The sequence below is a fragment of the Phlebotomus argentipes genome, unplaced genomic scaffold, assembly GCF_947086385.1.
Source record: "Phlebotomus argentipes unplaced genomic scaffold, Phlebotomus argentipes genome assembly scaffold_4, whole genome shotgun sequence".
In the NCBI taxonomy this organism is placed as follows: Eukaryota; Metazoa; Arthropoda; class Insecta; order Diptera; family Psychodidae; genus Phlebotomus; species Phlebotomus argentipes.
This window is the reverse complement of record NW_026776174.1, coordinates 10,395,603-10,412,873: the sequence shown is the minus strand read 5'-3', so window position 1 is coordinate 10,412,873 and position 17,271 is coordinate 10,395,603. Positions and strand designations below refer to the sequence as shown.

General features: G+C 46.0%; 4 protein-coding genes across 6 annotated transcripts; 2 read left to right on the top strand and 2 right to left on the bottom strand.

The window, feature by feature from the left end:
• Positions 1 to 98: 98 nt before the first annotated feature.
• Positions 99 to 3,559, bottom strand: LOC132258091 (protein transport protein Sec23A). 2 transcript variants are annotated; one of them, XM_059755198.1, is made up of 7 exons: positions 3,451 to 3,559; positions 2,850 to 3,138; positions 1,541 to 2,787; positions 1,325 to 1,478; positions 704 to 1,252; positions 516 to 539; positions 99 to 230 (listed from the first exon to the last, which is right to left on the bottom strand). In XM_059755198.1, the coding sequence occupies exons 2-7, from the start codon at positions 3,126 to 3,128 to the stop codon at positions 141 to 143; spliced, it is 2,343 nt and encodes a 780-aa protein (XP_059611181.1). In that variant the 5' UTR covers positions 3,129 to 3,138; positions 3,451 to 3,559; the 3' UTR covers positions 99 to 140. The 2 variants fall into 2 exon arrangements, with proteins under 2 accessions (XP_059611181.1, XP_059611182.1); XM_059755199.1 differs by lacking the exon at positions 516 to 539.
• A 267-nt stretch (positions 3,560 to 3,826) lies between these two features.
• On the top strand, positions 3,827 to 5,062 carry LOC132257609 (3'(2'),5'-bisphosphate nucleotidase 1). Its single transcript, XM_059754589.1, has 2 exons — positions 3,827 to 4,078; positions 4,149 to 5,062. Exons 1-2 carry the CDS (start codon positions 3,962 to 3,964, stop codon positions 4,953 to 4,955), a joined length of 924 nt encoding a protein of 307 aa, XP_059610572.1. The 5' UTR covers positions 3,827 to 3,961; the 3' UTR covers positions 4,956 to 5,062.
• A 1,160-nt stretch (positions 5,063 to 6,222) lies between these two features.
• Positions 6,223 to 8,448, top strand: LOC132258937 (glutathione S-transferase 1-like). Of its 2 annotated transcripts, none has more exons than XM_059756496.1 (4): positions 6,223 to 6,317; positions 7,272 to 7,421; positions 7,488 to 7,528; positions 7,754 to 8,448. In XM_059756496.1, the coding sequence occupies exons 2-4, from the start codon at positions 7,322 to 7,324 to the stop codon at positions 8,267 to 8,269; spliced, it is 657 nt and encodes a 218-aa protein (XP_059612479.1). In that variant the 5' UTR covers positions 6,223 to 6,317; positions 7,272 to 7,321; the 3' UTR covers positions 8,270 to 8,448. The 2 variants fall into 2 exon arrangements, with proteins under 2 accessions (XP_059612479.1, XP_059612478.1); XM_059756495.1 differs by lacking the exon at positions 6,223 to 6,317 and adding an exon at positions 7,023 to 7,197.
• A 126-nt stretch (positions 8,449 to 8,574) lies between these two features.
• LOC132258477 (cadherin-89D) lies at positions 8,575 to 17,118 on the bottom strand. Its single transcript, XM_059755804.1, has 11 exons — positions 16,973 to 17,118; positions 16,354 to 16,864; positions 14,956 to 16,291; positions 11,604 to 14,839; positions 11,049 to 11,542; positions 10,906 to 10,974; positions 10,635 to 10,844; positions 9,882 to 10,049; positions 9,680 to 9,799; positions 9,234 to 9,610; positions 8,575 to 8,798 (listed from the first exon to the last, which is right to left on the bottom strand). The coding sequence occupies exons 1-11, from the start codon at positions 17,116 to 17,118 to the stop codon at positions 8,638 to 8,640; spliced, it is 6,828 nt and encodes a 2,275-aa protein (XP_059611787.1). The 3' UTR covers positions 8,575 to 8,637.
• Between the last annotated feature and the right edge of the window lie 153 nt (positions 17,119 to 17,271).

Sequence of the window (17,271 nt, the reverse complement as noted above, 5' to 3'; positions counted from 1 at the left end):
GAATGGCGGGGAATCACCGCGCAGGCATTGGCATTCAAATCACAACGTTCATGATGATTTATTTCTCATTCTATTTATTCACCGAACAATACTCTTAAAATATTTTATAGATTGATTCCATTAGAATATCTGCCAGATCTCTATGTTGTTGAAGAGACTGCCAACTTCTTCAAATGCTCCATAAACACTTGCAGCGACACATCATCCGTTAACACAGGCGCTCCTCCGTCCTGAAACACAAAAAGCACATCAAGAACATCATTCAGTGTGTTTAGAGTACAAAGAAAGGTGTAAATGGACAGTCCCCAGAGAGACAACAAGAGCACCCTCACCACCAAAATTAATGGAAATCAAACGACGTGGACAAGATGAAGAGGAAAACCGAAAAGAAAAATGTTATGTTACGTGTTGTGTGAATATTTGTGAAGATCATGGTTAGAATGAGTTGAATTTTGAAGAATTAGATTTGATAAATAAATGGGAAGTTCTGAGGATATAAAAACAAATAAAAATACCATTGCATTGCCTCCAATCATGCCCTGAAACAGCAACAAAAAGTCAGTAGTGTTTTTTTTCTTTGGTGATTTGTATGGTTTTTTTTGTATCGCACAATTCATCGGCAGCGAGGATCACGAGGATATTCTCATCTCTTCCTCCCAACCCATCAAAACCACCCGCGCGTGGCGATAATCATTGCACTCACCTGTCCGTACGCGTACATGTTGTTGTGCGTCTGCGAGGGATTCACCTTGGACAGCAGGAATCTGGCCTGCGACCCGCCCTGCTCCGTGTCGATGTACCTCGGCATGGGGAAGCGCGTCTGCAGGATGTCCTGGGCATCGTCCACCGGCGCCTGCAGCAATTGCTTGAAGTTCTCATACTCCGGCATGTCCTGATACTTGAGCTGTCGCCATTGCGCTATCGTCTCACCGTGGAAGATGAGAATCTGGAAGAATGTGTCCATGAGGAGAATCCTGTCCGGCTGAATTGACGATGTGTCCAGGAGCACAGGCTCTGGCGGTCCGTTGAATGAGTAGCTGTACAGAATGGGCTGAATCATGATGAGTGACTGCGTGAGATCCTCGCGCATCAGCATGTGACGGTAGAAGGTCGTCTCGTCGGGCGAATTGTTGAACACTTGGAGGAATTGCGAGCGTCTCAAGTGATACATGAATTGTGGATAGAGACTGAAGTTCTCAGCCAGGCGGAAACTATTCGGATCATCCTTGCTGTATTCGCCGAATTTCTGGCACTGCAAACAGAGAAGAGAAATGCAAATTGTTCTTTCTTCGAGGGCAAGTCAATTTCATCACACAACACTCACCAATCTAATCAACATCCTGTCGACCCAGCGAAGGACATCGGGACCATCATCACTCTCCGCCCTGTAGACCACCATTCGCGACATGAGCACAGCCGCGGCCTCCTGGTCGAATCCTGCACTGATGTGGTGGAGATTTGTCGATGAATCCGCCCAACTGGAAGAATAAAAGATGAGTCAAAGGTGCCCAAAAGTCAGAGGGATTTTAGCTCAACTCACTTTCTCGCCACAGTGGTGACGCGAATGCGTCTCTGTCCACTGGAATGTTGATACTGCGTGATAAACTGGATGCAGCCGCGGCCGCCCTGAGGCACCGGAGCCGCGTGCTGGTTGACCACCTCGAAGAAGAAGGCCATGGTCATGCTGGGCGCCAGCGTGCACAGTTTCCACTGCGCCGTGCCGCCCATGCCGATCTCCGAATCCGACACCGACGCATTCTTCACATTCAGCGACACGCACGACCCGATTCCACCCTCAATCTTCAGCTCGCGCGAGCACTTGATCTCCAGCGTGCCGTTGAAGGCCATCTTCAGGTCGCCCTTGGCGTCGCGCGCGAATACGCGCTGGTATGTCTGCTTGAACAGAGACGAGTTGAAGGAGTCACCCATGACCATGTGGCCGCCGGTGGAGTTGCAGCACTGCTTCATCTCCATGAGGCCCGTCTGGTCCAGGGCGCACGAGTAGATGTCGATGCAGTGGCCGTTCGTGGCCGCGCGCATCGCCAGCGCGTCGTAGTGCTTCACCGCCTTCTTCATGTACTTCGCATTGTCCTTGTGGATGTCGTGGTGCGAGCGAATGGGCTGCTTCAGCTCGTCATTCACCACCTGGCCGGGCCCCTGGGAGCACGGGCCGCCGACGAACATCATGATCCTGCCGCCCGTGTTGGGGTACGTGCACTCCAGCAGTCCCACCGCAATGGAGAGCGCCGTGCCCGTGGAGCGCAGATAGCGCTTCCCCTGCGGCACTGGCCACGGATCGCGCTGCAGCTCGCCCAGGAGATCCGTGAGCGCCATGTCGCACTTGTGGATGGGCTGCAGGAAGCGATTGGCCGGCGCCACGGGCTGTCCCTGCGCGCCGCGCGGCTGCTGCTGCTGCGGCTGCTGCATCCCACCCGTGGGCACTCGTCCGATTCCCAGCATGTCCTGAATCTGCTTGGCCGTGAGGTCCTTCGTGCCGCGGAACACGTAGCTCTTGGAGCAGCCCTCCGTGGCGAGCTCGTGCACCTGCACCATCTTCCCGAAGGTGATGAGGCCGATCAGGGCCGTGGACGGCAGCAGACTCAGGGACATCTGCAGGGAGTTCTTCAGAGCGCCCAACTCCTCGTCATCCATGCACGTGTCCACAACGAACAGGAACACCGGCGGCATGCACGGCGCCCGCATCAGCGTGTACTCGATCGTGCTGAAGCCCGGAATCAGCTCAGCCGGCTGATGCTGCTCCGAGATGGCCGCGTACTGCGGAGGAAACTGCCGAGAGAAGATTTCGTGAGCAGGGAAAACCACGCAAGACTCTTTTGCTTGATACTCACGGGATTGCGCTGGAAGCAGAAGTTGCACACCCACAGCTTGGCGCGGTAGTCCACCTGGCACATAGGATTGAGGATGGCGCGACAGGTGGTGCGCGTGCAGAGCACCGGATCGTACTGGATCGGCGGCAGATCCGGGCGCTCCTTGATGGGCTGATAGAGACACCCGAGCGGCACCACCAGCCGAGTGGCGTCGATCCGACTGGACGGCCACACATTCCACGTGAAGCGGATGCCATCCCTGTCCTCGTTCTGCTGGATGTACTCCTCGTACGTGGTCATCTCTGGGATTCTGCGAAAAACCGGGAAAAGTCTAAACGTGGAGCTCCGTCATCTCATCGATTGTTCCTTCACCTTGACATTCCGTGCAATATTCACGGAAATCCTCATGTTTATTCACGCGATTATCCCAAAATACATTCCAAGGACCCACTAAAATCCCAAATAATCCCCTGAAATCCCCCAGGAGCTGATAATATTGATGAAATGAGGATGAAAAGACTGCAGAAGGACACCTCACTTTCAAGACGAATTTTGGCAAATTTGCAGGCTTTTCCTCAATTCCCAATTGACAGACTCCTCGAAGGATATTTCAGCTACTCACCAGTGATCCTACTATTCTATTCAGCCAATAAATACAGGATTTTCTCACTAATTTGTGGCCACAAAACGTGAAAATGATTTTGTCACTTTGAACCACGTCATTTGACAGCGCTTTGCTACAAAAATCGATGAAAAGCTCTCATCGTTAAGCTTTCGTATAACGGGAAGTGGCAGTTGAGATTTGAAAGTCATTATGGGAAAGTGAGAAAAACGCTGATAATTCTGAAAAATAAAGAATTTTCCAGACGAAGGAAGAAAACTAAGTTGTCTTTGCATATCAGAATCAGCAATATAATCAAAGGGAGAGAGTCATTTCAACCATTCCAATAAGAAACTTGTTATAACTTATTCCAGAACTATCTGTACTACCCTGCTATGTATATTCATATATGAATGCGATGTATATAGTTGGTTGTCAAATAGTCGTGATAAAATATTTCCGATTTTACTGGAGTGTTGAGTATGCTTTAAGTGATAAATTGTGAGGAAAAATTGAGCTAAACCACGATAAAATGGCTCAACATCCACTCCTGATGCGCGTTGTGGCGCTGTCCATAAATGCGGCAAATAGAGCGGGCGAAATTATTCGTGAGGTGATGAACAAAGGCGAGCTTGGAATTGTTGACAAGGTATCATCTCGGTTTAATCTACTCGCCAATGAGGAAGTGATATAATGAAGTTGTCGTGTGGCTTTTCCAGGGCAAAGATGACTTGCAAACGGAGGCAGACAGATCAGCCCAGCGATGCATTGTGGCGTCGCTGAGCAATCACTTCCCGAAGGTGAAGGTGATTGGCGAGGAGGGCAATATTGACTTGAAGATTCCGCAGGAGTGGCTCACGAACGAGGCTGACCAGGACTTCTTGCGGAACAAGTGTCCAGATTCGCTTAGCAACGTCTCCGAAGACGACCTCGTGATCTGGGTGGATCCTCTGGACGGCACTTCCGAGTACACGCAAGGCTTCCTCGAGCACGTCACGGTCTTGATTGGCGTGTCGGTGAACGAGCGGGCCGTGGGCGGCGTGATTCACCAGCCGTACTTCAAGACGGACACAGGGAAGATCGGACGCACCATTTGGGGTGTGAAGGAGTTGGGAATTGGCGGCATAAATCCCGCCGCGCTGCCAGAGAACAAATTCATCGTGACGACAACGAGATCACACTCAAATGCTCTGGTGCAGAGCGCCCTGGACGCCCTGACGCCCGACGAGGTGCTGCGCGTGGGCGGCGCCGGATACAAGATCATCCAGCTGCTGGAGGGAAAGGCTCACGCGTACGTCTTCGCGAGCGCGGGCTGCAAGAAGTGGGACACTTGTGCCCCAGAGGCTGTCCTGGAGGCGAACGGTGGCACGCTCACGGACATGATGGGCAATCACTACTTGTACGGCAAGGGTGTGTCCTTTCCCAACAAGGGCGGCGTGCTAGCGACAGCCAAAGGAGTCAACTATCTAGATGTTCTAAACAAAATTCCTGCTCATATAAAAGAGGAAATATCGAAGAAGTTGTAAAGCAACATTGTCAGCGTTCTGCATTTAAATAAATGACAATATCCTACGGATATATATTACTCGCTTTTTAGTCTAATCAACAGCAAATACAGAAGACAGAACATGAATTTAAAGTGCAAGACATACAAAATATATTAATTTAATTTCGTTATTTGACTTCCAAATGTCTCAAATATATTTTTCTTGGTTGCACAGATTAGATTAGATAAGAATCTTTATTTCAATATTGTCATTATGACATTGTGTCCTCCTGATCACCTCATGAAGGTGAATATCTTATATGCATATCTTATCTTCCTTCTGCTTACTTAACATTGTCGCAATACAAGAAAAAAAAATAACCGATAGCAGAGGACAAAATCTACCCAAATGTATTTCGTTCAAATCACCAAACGGTATTAAAGAGAAATCAGAGAAATAATACTTGGGCGCAAAGCACAAATTCAATGACACTAAACACATGAAAACTCGTTGCATTTCTTCTGAATATTGGAGCCAATTGGAGCAAAGGGAAGTCTGCCTACGGACACTTTCTGTGGATCGGATGCAAATGTGTTTGAAAAGGGGAAATGCTAATATATGTTATTGCATTTATTTGCGGCTTTTCTGGCTTTCCTTGAGAGCTACAATTAAGGAAATATAATGCTGTGACTCTTCTTTTCCATATCATTTCAGCAAAACTGACAAAAACACAATTAACTTTCTTCTAAAATTATCCAACATTGTAAAAATCAAATACCATCTGTTGAATAGACTCACTGTGAGGATGTGTTTGTGAGAAATAAGGAAAAGCGGGGCTTTTTTGCACCCAAAATTCCTTATTTCGCTTCTTTCTGTCTTCTGAGCTGCTAAACTGAGGAAATCCCGAAGAAAGTCCTTAAATTCACCAGATAATTGAAGTAAATTTCCAGCTATTCTTCAATACATTTTAGGTTTTAATATTACAAACCCAAAAAGTGTTACAAATTGCTTTTCTCTGCCCTAAAGCCGGCTGTTTTTAGAGGGGAACACGAAAAAATGTATGAATGTGTTGGAGAAACAGGAGAAAAGCAGCAGAAAAACTCAATTTTTCCCAAACAAATTGACACAGAGTATTCTTATCATATGTGCGTTTCTACTTTGATGCATTAGGAATTTTTTTGCAAAGTCATCTTTCGTATAAATTCACTACATGTTCGTACAATTAGTGATATTTTTTTCTCCGGCCCGCTCACAAACACACTCACTTCTTCGCCTCCTCAGCGTCACGGAAGCCGGCTGTATAAATAGCGAGAGGCTTGGTGGCCAGTTTTCACTTCTGCTCCTGGGATCGCTTCAGTCATAGTTCTTCTGTGTTGCTGGCCAATTCCTCCCCAATTTTCGGTAAGTGGAAACAGTGGAAATTTCCCAGAAGCGCATCAGTGAGATTCACATCATTATCTTGTGCACATAAGTTGCTTTTAATTAAGTATCGCATGTGAAACATAAAGAGGAGTGTCATAAAATGTCGTGATCTTCTCCGTTAATTCTTGTCCAGTGTTCTGTGCAGAAGTTACGCAACGAATTCGCGGTCAGCATTCCGATCTTTTCTGTGCAAACTACACATTAACAAAAAGACTGTTCTGCATGGGTAGAGCAATAGATTGTGAAGGTCACATTTTATGTGGTACATAGTAATTTTTGTGATTGCATAAAAGAGATAAAAAAAATACATCGGATCTCTGTCGGAAGAAACATTCCACAAATGAAGTTTTTTGCCTCCACTCGATGCAGAGTCGCACTGTATAAAACAGAATGTTTCATTCCATTTCATTTGCTTGTGGTTGTGTTGGATAAATATAATTTCCTTTCATTATTTTGGCATAAGACGAAAAAAGACAACAGCACTTCGGGGAGTTGAATTATTACTCACTCACATCACACACACTCATTTGCGCGGCGAGGAAAAGTTCTTTGGGAAAATATCAATTCCGTGCACATAGTAATATGCGTGTGTTCCTTTTGGTATCTTTAATTTTTGAAGAGCTCTTCACAAGTGGCTGATTGAACAGGTTTTCGGACCGCTTCTCACACAAAACCTTCTCAGTTTGCCGTCGACCGCATCAATTGTTTGATCTCATTCTCACCCTGAATATAATCAGTATCGGCTATCAGTGCGCTGAGAGTTGACTTTTTGCTAGTGAAATCGATTTTACACACTGTATTTTCACTTGTCGGTTAATCAATATAAAGTCCAGAAATATGGGTTGTTCCTCCTCCTCAAGTATTGCCGCAATTCCACCCTCGCATTCTGTGCCAAATTTAATTTCTCTGTCGTCTTTTCTCCCCCGCCAACAGAACAAATTGAACCTACTTCAGAAGGACTAAGCAGAGGAGTTCCTGTCGCCATGACCATCGATTTTTACTACACTCTGGGATCTGCCCCATGCCGCAGTATTCTTCTGTTGGGCAAAGCGCTCGGCATCGAGTTCAACATGAAGGAGTTGAGTGAGTATTTGCATTGCATTCCTGGAGAAAATCAACATTTCTTACACATTTACTCCTCATTTGCAGACTTAATGACCGGAGAACATCTGCAGCCCGAATTTGTGAAGGTGAGAAGAGAAAGTCATTGCTTAATTTCACACTATTTTTAGCATAACTTATTCCTTGTTAGTCTTATCAATGCTATCTATTACAAAGCAGTTTCAGCTATCAATCTATTAATACTCCCAGTATGACTCTGACATGATTCAGGCTCGATAAGATTACAACTTGGCACAGTTTTTCTTTAGATTGTGATGGAAAATTCATTTTCTAATTCATACTCAAAATTTCAGATCAACTATCAACATTGCGTGCCCACAATTGTGGACAATGGCTTTGCGCTGTGGGAATCTCGTGCCATTCTGGCTTACTTGGCGGAGAAGTACGGAAAGGACGATTCTCTGTATCCCAAGGATCCGCAGAAGAGGGCTCGCGTGAACCAGAAGCTCTACTTCGACATGGGCGTGCTGTATCAGCGCTTCGCTGATTACTACTATCCGCCAATCTTCGCCAAGGCGCCCTTCAACCCCGATAACTACAAGAAGATGGAGGAGGCCGTTGGCTTTCTCAATACTGCCCTCGAGGGCCAGAAGTACGCCGCCGGAGACAGCCTGACGATTGCCGATCACGCTCTCGTGGCCTCGATCTCCACCTATGATGGCTTCAAGTTTGACTTCTCCAAGTATCCCAACGTGGCCAAGTGGTACGACAACTGCAAGAAGACCATGGACGGCTATGAGATCAACCAGAAGGGCGTGGATGAATTTGCGACGAAATTCGGTGAGGTGCTGAAGAAGATCCAAGGCTAAGCCCCAGTTCACTCATAAAAGGATACCATTTCTGTATTTTTTTACCACTTTTCGTTCTGCCTGCAGTTGAACTGTAATTGTAAGTGCCTCGAAGGCTAAAAACAATGTTTCTTACAAATTTTTTATACAAGAATCACGTGAAACTGCGAATAAAATGCGGCATTTTGTGAGATGTGAAATTCAAATGAGTTCTTCTATTATGTGGAAAAATTTATTTTCTTATGTACATTCATCATAAAAGTCTTTTACAAAATGCAGAGTATTGATCTTGTCTATACAATATATACACAGACACATTTCATTCGTTCAAGAAGGTTTGATTTCTTTCAATCTGGTTTGAGGTCTCATGTTTGGTTTCTCAGGGCGACTCAACAGTGCGAATTGTTGTTGAGGAGGAAAGGCTCCCGGAATGTCCTCTCGAGATTTCTCAGTCTCTCCTCGAGATCTGTCATGGAATTGCGAATATTGCTTCCATGTCGATTCCTCTGGAGCGGTGCTGGAGAACCCTGAATCAGGTCATCTCGAACACCTGCAATATTAAAGCAGAGAAGAATTGAATACTTGTGGAGAATGTTTTGTGTTTTTTTGGGTCAGGATTTTCAATAATTTCTTACATATTCATGGGAAATATTTCTGTGTCTATTGTTTAGGCTACTTAGAAAAAGGTTAGTGATTTTTGTGGGTGGCGTGAGAAAGTCACAATATGTGCAGAAGAATCGGAGGAAAAATCGAAGCACTGACTTCGTAATGCTCCTTAATTGATTTTGAAATATGTAGTCAACATCGCACCTTCGAAGGTAAACTGAATAGAAGACATTTATATTCTCTTTGTCTCACAACTAGACTCGATAAACTGAATTTTTCAAGTCATTCTCGAAAAAGATCGCATAGAAAACATTGATTTTCCCTCACTTATCCAATTATTTGGCTATTACACACTGGATTTCTTGTCATTGACCCTCACCTGAGAAGGAGTGGCGCACTCCTCTGGCCATCGCACCTCCTGCTATTGGATTGCTGAGACTGTTGAGACTTCGGCGAAAGGCGTGCGCCTTGGGCAGAGACGTTCGTCTGGGCAATTGGCAATTTTTGAGGGAATCCTCGTAACTATCGCTACTGTCCTCTCCGCTGCACACATTCAACTCACTGTGGCCGCATTGGCACTTGTTCTTATGCTCGTGTCGCTTATCGCGGAGTCTCACAACCTGTTGATCCGTCACCAGCAATGCCGCCTGAGCCTGCTGCATCCGCGAGGGACTCTCGCTGCGCTCCCTGGACAAGTCCAGACCCGAGTCACGTCCACTAGAGTGAAGGGAATGCCCAGTATTATCCAAATTGATCCTGACAATACAGAGAAAGTCTTGATCGTCTGGAGTGTCTGCCCAAAAGCATGCATTTTGTCCCACTTACGGGTGTCCGCTGTGGAGTTGATTGAAGCGCAAGCAACTTGTGTCGTGGTCGAGAATGTTGAAATTTGCATTGAGAACCGATTGAGGAAGAGGAACATCGATGTATTCCCGCTGTCTGTCTCTGCATAGAACATATTTGTGTATATAATTGCAATGCGTACGGTTTTTGTGTGGAATTTCTCTATGATATCAATGCAACATACCTGGCACTTGGGGCGTTGTAGTACTTTGGCCCAGTGGGCGGCAGTGGCGGTGGCTTCTTCTTGCCGTTCGTGGTGTATGTCGTGGTGGACTTCGTGGCGCCAGTCATCAGAGTGCTGCTGCCGCCTCGTCCTACGGAATAGCTGGCTTCCGGGGGCAACGTCCGTCGGCTAGTGAACAAATTTTCTTCCTTTTACATCATCCAAGAATTTCACTCGCAATTCACCAATCCCATCGCAATAAATGCAGACATGTATGAAAGCCAAGAACTCGGTGAATACAGTACCTAATGTGCATTTGCATGGTGATCATGATGAGTGAAGAACTCGTTTCCAATGCGTTCTAAAGTCTATTAATGATGTTACCTTTACATAAGTAATGTGTTGATGTGCGTCCATAAATTCAGAGTTGCTTCCCGTGTGTCTCTAGCCTCAACTGTGACGTTAGTATTAAATTTATGTATATAAGTATGTAATACTGCAACAAAATGCAAATGATGAAATTGTTATAATAAATAAATGAACATATTACTGAGAACAACCATCACTCGTGATGTGTGGAATGGGAGTAAAAATGTCTAATGTGCAGCACAAACTTCCGTTTTTATTCTTACCACAATAATTGCAAATAACGCAAATAAATTAAAATTGTTAAATAAAATTTCCTCTCAAATTGGGCCAATTGTTAGTCTCTCTGTGAACATATAATACAACTTTTCTTGCAAAACTTAGTCATCAATTTCATCGTCTTCATACCGTTTGTAGCGGACACACACAATACAGAATGCCGTGGCCAAGCCTCCGGCAAAGATCACGACAGCCAGAATAATTGATGCCAATTCTGGACCATTGAGTGCCCCAATGTGCGTGTTGGTCCGCGATAAGCCTCGAGCGCTCCCAAGCTGGACCAGCTCCAGCACAGGAATGGATGGCATCAAAGTAGACATATCAATCGTAGATACAGCTCTGGAAATGCATAAATTATAGTGTGTAAAACATGGATTGACACTATAAATCCTCTTCTTACTCTTGTAAATCCGCCATATCAATAACTGAATTTGATTTTGGATCCACAGCGTACAAATAGACATCAGTTCTGGGCAAAAAATAGGGAAAAATACAGTAAGATTTTTTCATATAGAGTTAATCTAGGTAATTATAATAACTCACGATTGCTCAGCTTCGCCCATGTGCGGCTCCAAGAGTCGCACTCGGACATCGAGACCCGTGGCATCGCTGAGACTCTTCGTCAGGGAGTCAACTTCTTTCTCCACCTCAACAGGATTTCCCGCCAGGACGAGACGCACTTGGCGATGCTCATCCAAGATGTAAACGAAGACGTTGGCTATTGTTGTCTTGCCACTATCGCCACCGGCAAAATCAGTCGCCTTCACATCGAATCCGTAAACGCGCTGATTTCCCTTGCTCACCGGCCCAAGGACTCTAATCCTGCCGGTCACCGCATCGATTCCGAACAACTTGGACGGTTCATTGAGGAGGGAGTAGCGAATCTCGGCATTGATACCGATATCGTCGTCAGTGGCTTGAACGCGGGTCACGGGAAAGCCGAAATTGGCTGTATTTGGAATTACAGCCACAATTGGACGTCCATTTCCCACAAACATCGGCGCATTATCGTTCTCATCGATAACCCGGATGACAATCTGCGAGAGAAAGTGTGTTTAAGGATGAACACGAAGGTTTACACAATGCAATTTCACTCACCCTGATCTCATTGTACATCAAGCCCTTGAGTTTATCTCCTTCCACCGGATATGTCATCGCCGCTGCAACATTCCTCCCTTCTCTGGACACACGATCAGCTCGTACCTTAATCTTGTACACATCTCTCATCTCTCTGTCGAGAGATTTGGTGAGCCACAGAGTGCCATTGTTGGGATCAATGGTGAATTCGTCATTCCTGAGCACTTGCATCTCAGGTACAATGGACCACTTGAAGATCTCCCGATTGTACTGCGAGGAAGTGTTCACATGGAGAATCACCATTGGCGCCACGTTGTTCTCCACCACCTCAACTTCATAGTACTTGTGGGGGAAGAGGTAGTTGTCATCGTCCTCCTCATTCAGCACCTCCTCACCCTGGAGATTGATGAGGAGCAGCGCAGTTGAGGATCTCGATGGACTGCCCAAATCCGATGCGACCACAGTCAAGTTCAGATGCTCATAGCCATGGAAAGTCGTGAATCGTGACACGGTGGTGATGATTCCGTCGCGTGAATCAATTTCAAACATATATGGCAGCTTATTGTGATGAAGTGAGTACATTACGAGTCCATTTCCATTCCCCGTGAAGTCTCTGTCCACAGCATTGACCTGCTTAACGAATGTTCCCGGTTCGGTGTTTCTATTCAAATAGGCTTTATACACGGGCAATTTGCTCGTTGCCTGACGATTGGACTCAACTGTGGACACTTCATCGAGCCTTCTGTCGGTATTTTCGGTATCAGTGTCAGAATAGAAGATTTCGTCGTAGCCCGTAAATTCGGGTGAGTTATCATTGAGATCCAAGACATTAATTTCCACCTCGGCAAACGACGAGAGTCGCATATTTTTACCACCATTGTCCATTGCCACAATCTTGAATTCATAGACATCTCTCACCTCCCTATCAATGTCTCCTGTGACGATAATGACTCCGCTGTGAGGGAGCACGGCGAATGGAATCTTCTCAGATGACTGAATGGCATACGTGATGTTGGCATTCTGACCGAAATCCTCATCTATTGCCTCGACTTTGCCCACTCTTGTGTTGGAGTACACGCCCTCCTCGATGTCATACGTGTACCATGATTTCATAAACACCGGCGCGTGATCATTAACGTCCAAGACTCTGAAGCGCAACACTGTGTAATCCGCCAGATTTCCCACATCTTTGGCCGTGATATTGAGTCGAAATTCAGATTCTGCTGGCAGTGGACGATTGATCTTCACCTCACCAGACAGTCTATCAATGCTGAAATAGCGCACATCCGAGGTGTGACCAACACGCGGATTGTTTCGCTTGAGGGCGAAGTTCTCGGAAACAATCTCATAGAATATCCGCGCATTTCCCTCAAAGTCCTCATCATTAGCTGTGACTTTGATGAGACGCTGACCAACTGGTGTGTTTTCCAGCAGTGAGAAGAGAGGTGATGAGCTCGTAGACTCTCTGCGAGCTTGCCTTTTTGTGGTGTTACGTGAAGACTTGTAATTTCTTCCGTACTTCTCGTGGCGCGTATAATTATGGTTGGTCTTTAAGTGCCTCGGTGTTCCGATATGATACCGATCCACCATCTCTTTCATGCTGTCCCGCAGTGCTGATGGATAGGGTGCATTAGTTATCTTGAAAGTGAGTTGATCTGTTCTATTGTCCTCCTTCGCATAATTCACTCCTTGCATCGGTTCGACAAAGTATATCTCCATATCTTCGGTGTACTCAAGAATCTCTATGCCGGCATTCTTGAAGACGGCTATTTTCTCAAACATCGGCGCATTGTCATTGACATCGGCAACGAAAATGCCCAGTTTCACCTCGGAACTCAAGCCACCCTTGTCCCTAGCTACCATCTTCAGGTTGTAGAAGTTGTCACGCTCCCTGTCCAGGACACTCGGCCCCGTGAAACTGATCACGAAGTGAGGCTCGTTCTTCTGTGCGCGGGCAAACGCGTCGACAAACATCATCTGCAGATTGGCGAAGCTTTGCTCAATATTCATGGCGCTAGCGAAATTATCGAAAGATGCCATCAACGTCTTATTGTGACGCAGAGAAGTGCCATTGACCTGTTCCACCTTGAACAGATGACTCCCTTCGCCATAGAGATGGACGTCAAAGAGAGCATTGCGACCCAAGTCAATATCCTTCACGACAATCAGGTGATTGACGAGAACCTCTGTTCCGAGAGGACTATTTTCAGTAATGAGTCCCATGTAGTGTTCGTGATTGAACTTCGGAGGATTGTCATTTTCGTCGTCAACATAAATTGTGACCTGGTAAATTCCTGCACCATTCACGAATCCTTTGGAGTATTCGGCAATTACCGTGAGTCTATAAGTGTCTCGCTCTTCGCGGTCCAACCCTTTGAGAGTCATCAGCGTTCCGTCGTTCGTGATTGTTATCATATCAGTGACATCACGCTGGTTGGCGATAAGGAAATGCAAGCCACGGTTTGTGTCATTGTTCTGCCTTATCTGCTGATATGTCTCAATAGTGGAACTTACAGTCTTTCCATCGTAAGTGCCGGAGTTTCTGAATCTCGGCCGATATGTTGACGGTGGAATTTCTGTGGTTGTCGGAAGATGATCAAATTTCCGTGATTCCCGAGGAGCTGGAGTCCTCTTTCGAATGTCCTTTGGACGCAGAGAACTCTCATTTCTCACCTTGGTGGACTCAAAGTTATCGAAGTAGTTGGGAAATTTGCTATTTCTTCGCGAATCAAATGCCGTTGCATCATAATTGTCGAAATCTCTACTTTTTGGAGCTCTCACGTAATCCAGCACACTTGCACTCTCCTGCGTGAGGTAGTCTTCGTCGAAGAAAACAGACGGTGCCACGGCAACGAAGAAATTTGTCTGTGATTCTGTGTCTCGGTGGCGTCTTCGGGATTTGGGAATTGTATTGAAACTCGTGGCATTCTTCACGAATTTCGTCGAATTCAGACGCCTATCTTTGCGCCGTGTTGGCGGAGGACCCGAAGTTAATGCCACAGGAGTTACTTTCACCCTTGAATCGGAATGCTTCAGTTTCATAGTGGCATTGTTATTGTACACCAATTGACCAATAAGAGCACCAGCGAGATTTTCCGCCACACGAAATTCAATGGGATCAGCGCTTGTTCCGCGCATTAAAATACCTTTCTCATCATCTGGACTCACCACGTGGATTGTCACATTCGTCACAAGAACGTTCTTGCTCTCTGATATCACACCTTCGTCGATTTCAATCACTTCTCCACTTGAGGTCACTTGCTTTTCGGATTTCGACGACCTTCTTATCAATTCGCCATATGATCTCTCAGAAATGTACTGAAAAGTGGAGGAATGGTTGAACATAAGCTACTTATTAAAGTGCAAATTATACTTACATGTGTTGCAACTGCTTCAAATTCATAGATATTTCTTGAGAAATCCTCCAAATCTCGAATAACTGTTACAGTTCCTGAACGTTCTTCCACCGCAAAAGGAACGCCTTCCGAGTAGGAGTGCAGCAAATCGTACATAACTTGCTCTCCTTGAGCATCCCAGTCAATTGTGGTCTTTATCTGGCCAACTGAAGTGCCCACAGGCACATCAGCGCCTACCCAAAACTCATAAGGAGCTCCTATGAAGTCGATGGAACCGTCAAATGAACCCCTCAGTATCTCAATCGTGACCACAGCCAGAGAGAATCGGCGTTCCGAGGGATTTGCCGGCTGATCACTGGCCTCGACGAAGATCGCGATTCTTCCTCGTCTTAGCTGACCAGACACAGTCAGAGCGCCTGTCTGAGGATCAATCTGAAAAGGTATCACTCCACTTCCGCGCGGCCTCTGCAGATCATACAGAATCAAGCCATTTCTTCCCTCATCCGGATCTTTGGCAGTCACGTGCCCAACCAAATATCCCACCGGCGAATCGAGACCTATTTTAAACTCATAGAGATTTCCCATTTGAAACTGTGGCGTGTTGTCGTTGGAGTCCAAGAGTGTGATTTCCACTTGAACACTGCCGCCAGTGGAGTCTCTCGGCTCAAATGGCAGCTTCTTCTCTATCGCATGCACTTTCATCGTGATTGACGATCGGGCTTCACGATCCAAGAGTGCCTGGTCGCGCACTGTAATCCAACCGGTGCGTGCATCTATGAGAAAAGCCCCCTCGGGCTTCTCATTGGAGAACTTGTAGAAGAACTCCGCATTTTCTCCCTGATCCCGATCAATTGCATTCACTTGGAGCACACTAAAGCCACTGGGAAGATTCTCCACTATCGAGATATTGTACAGATCAACTTCAAACTCAGGTGCATTGTCATTAACATCCACCAACTCGACCTCCACTCGCGCTACGGCTCTCTTTTGGGGACTGTCTCGCTGTCGTGCCTCCAATTGGAGCACAAATGTGTTCCCCGGAAGACTTTCTTCCTCCAAATCAATCTCTTTCTCAAGATACAGCATTCCATTAGCGGGGTTTACGCGAAAAAGCCTCCTCTCATTGCCGGCAATAATATCGTAGATGAGTGACGAATTAATTGAATCTTGATCGAACGCTTTGATGGGTGGATTAAAGTAGAGAGGAACGCGTATGGCCTTTCCAGTGAGTGGTGAGAATTCATTGACCCTCGTTCGATAGACACCTTCCGTGAATTTCGGCGGAAGATCATCGTGATCTCTCACCATTACCTTCAACGTTGCATTGGAGGTTCTCGTCGGAGTGCCGCGATCCTAGAATTAATGTTGTCAATTATGCGCTATCTCAGCTAACAGTTTCACCACGAAATACTCACAGATGCCAGAATGACGACGTCAAACATGCGTATTCCATCGTCATAGTCGAGAGATCGCTTGAGGACCACAGAGGGACGATGAGGACTCTCGAGGGCGAAATATGGACCGGCCGAGTCGAATTCTTGCGGCCCAATTGAGAATTGCACGTCGGAATTTGGTGTATTCGGCTTGTCTCTGTCGAAGGCGGAAATGCTGTGAAAAATGGTCGAACCGACGGGCGTCGCCTCGTCAACTGCCACGGCATATGGCATATTTTGGAAGATGGGATAGTGATCATTGATATCCTCAATGTACACCGTTATTGTCATATACGATGTCTGCTCATCATTCCTTCCCGATAAACTGCTGCACTGTATTTTAAATTTAATAAGATTCTGAGGTGTATCACGATCAACAAGATCCTCCAGTGATTTCTCCAATAAAACTTGGATGTTTGTAGCATTGACTTCTCTCAATCGAAAGTAATGGTGATCCGCTGATCTGTCCATACTCTTAAGTATTATGGAATTTCTATGGTGCGAGATAAGTAGAAAGGTTTCATTAATATTACTCTGACGGTTTGGTGAAAGTAATTTGGTTTTTATTGCGCCTTTTAGTTCGCCCGCGTATTTCTTTTACCTTGGATAGGCACGAAGTGTGAGAACTTCACCCCCTACTGGTAGATCCTCCCGCACTCGTATAAATCTCACTCCCTCCGATTCAGACTCATATCCCAGTCGCGAGTGAAAGACGCATGCTGAAAAGGGGCAAGATGATGATTGCATTTAATTCGGTTTCCTGCTTTAATTCTAATTGCTAAACCTGCGTTCTTGTGGAGGGAAATCGTTATTAAATTGGCAATTGACTAATCGCCAAGTGAACTCAGTGCGAGTTCTTTGACGATTACGATAGTGTTCTAATGAATCCGCGAGTGCATA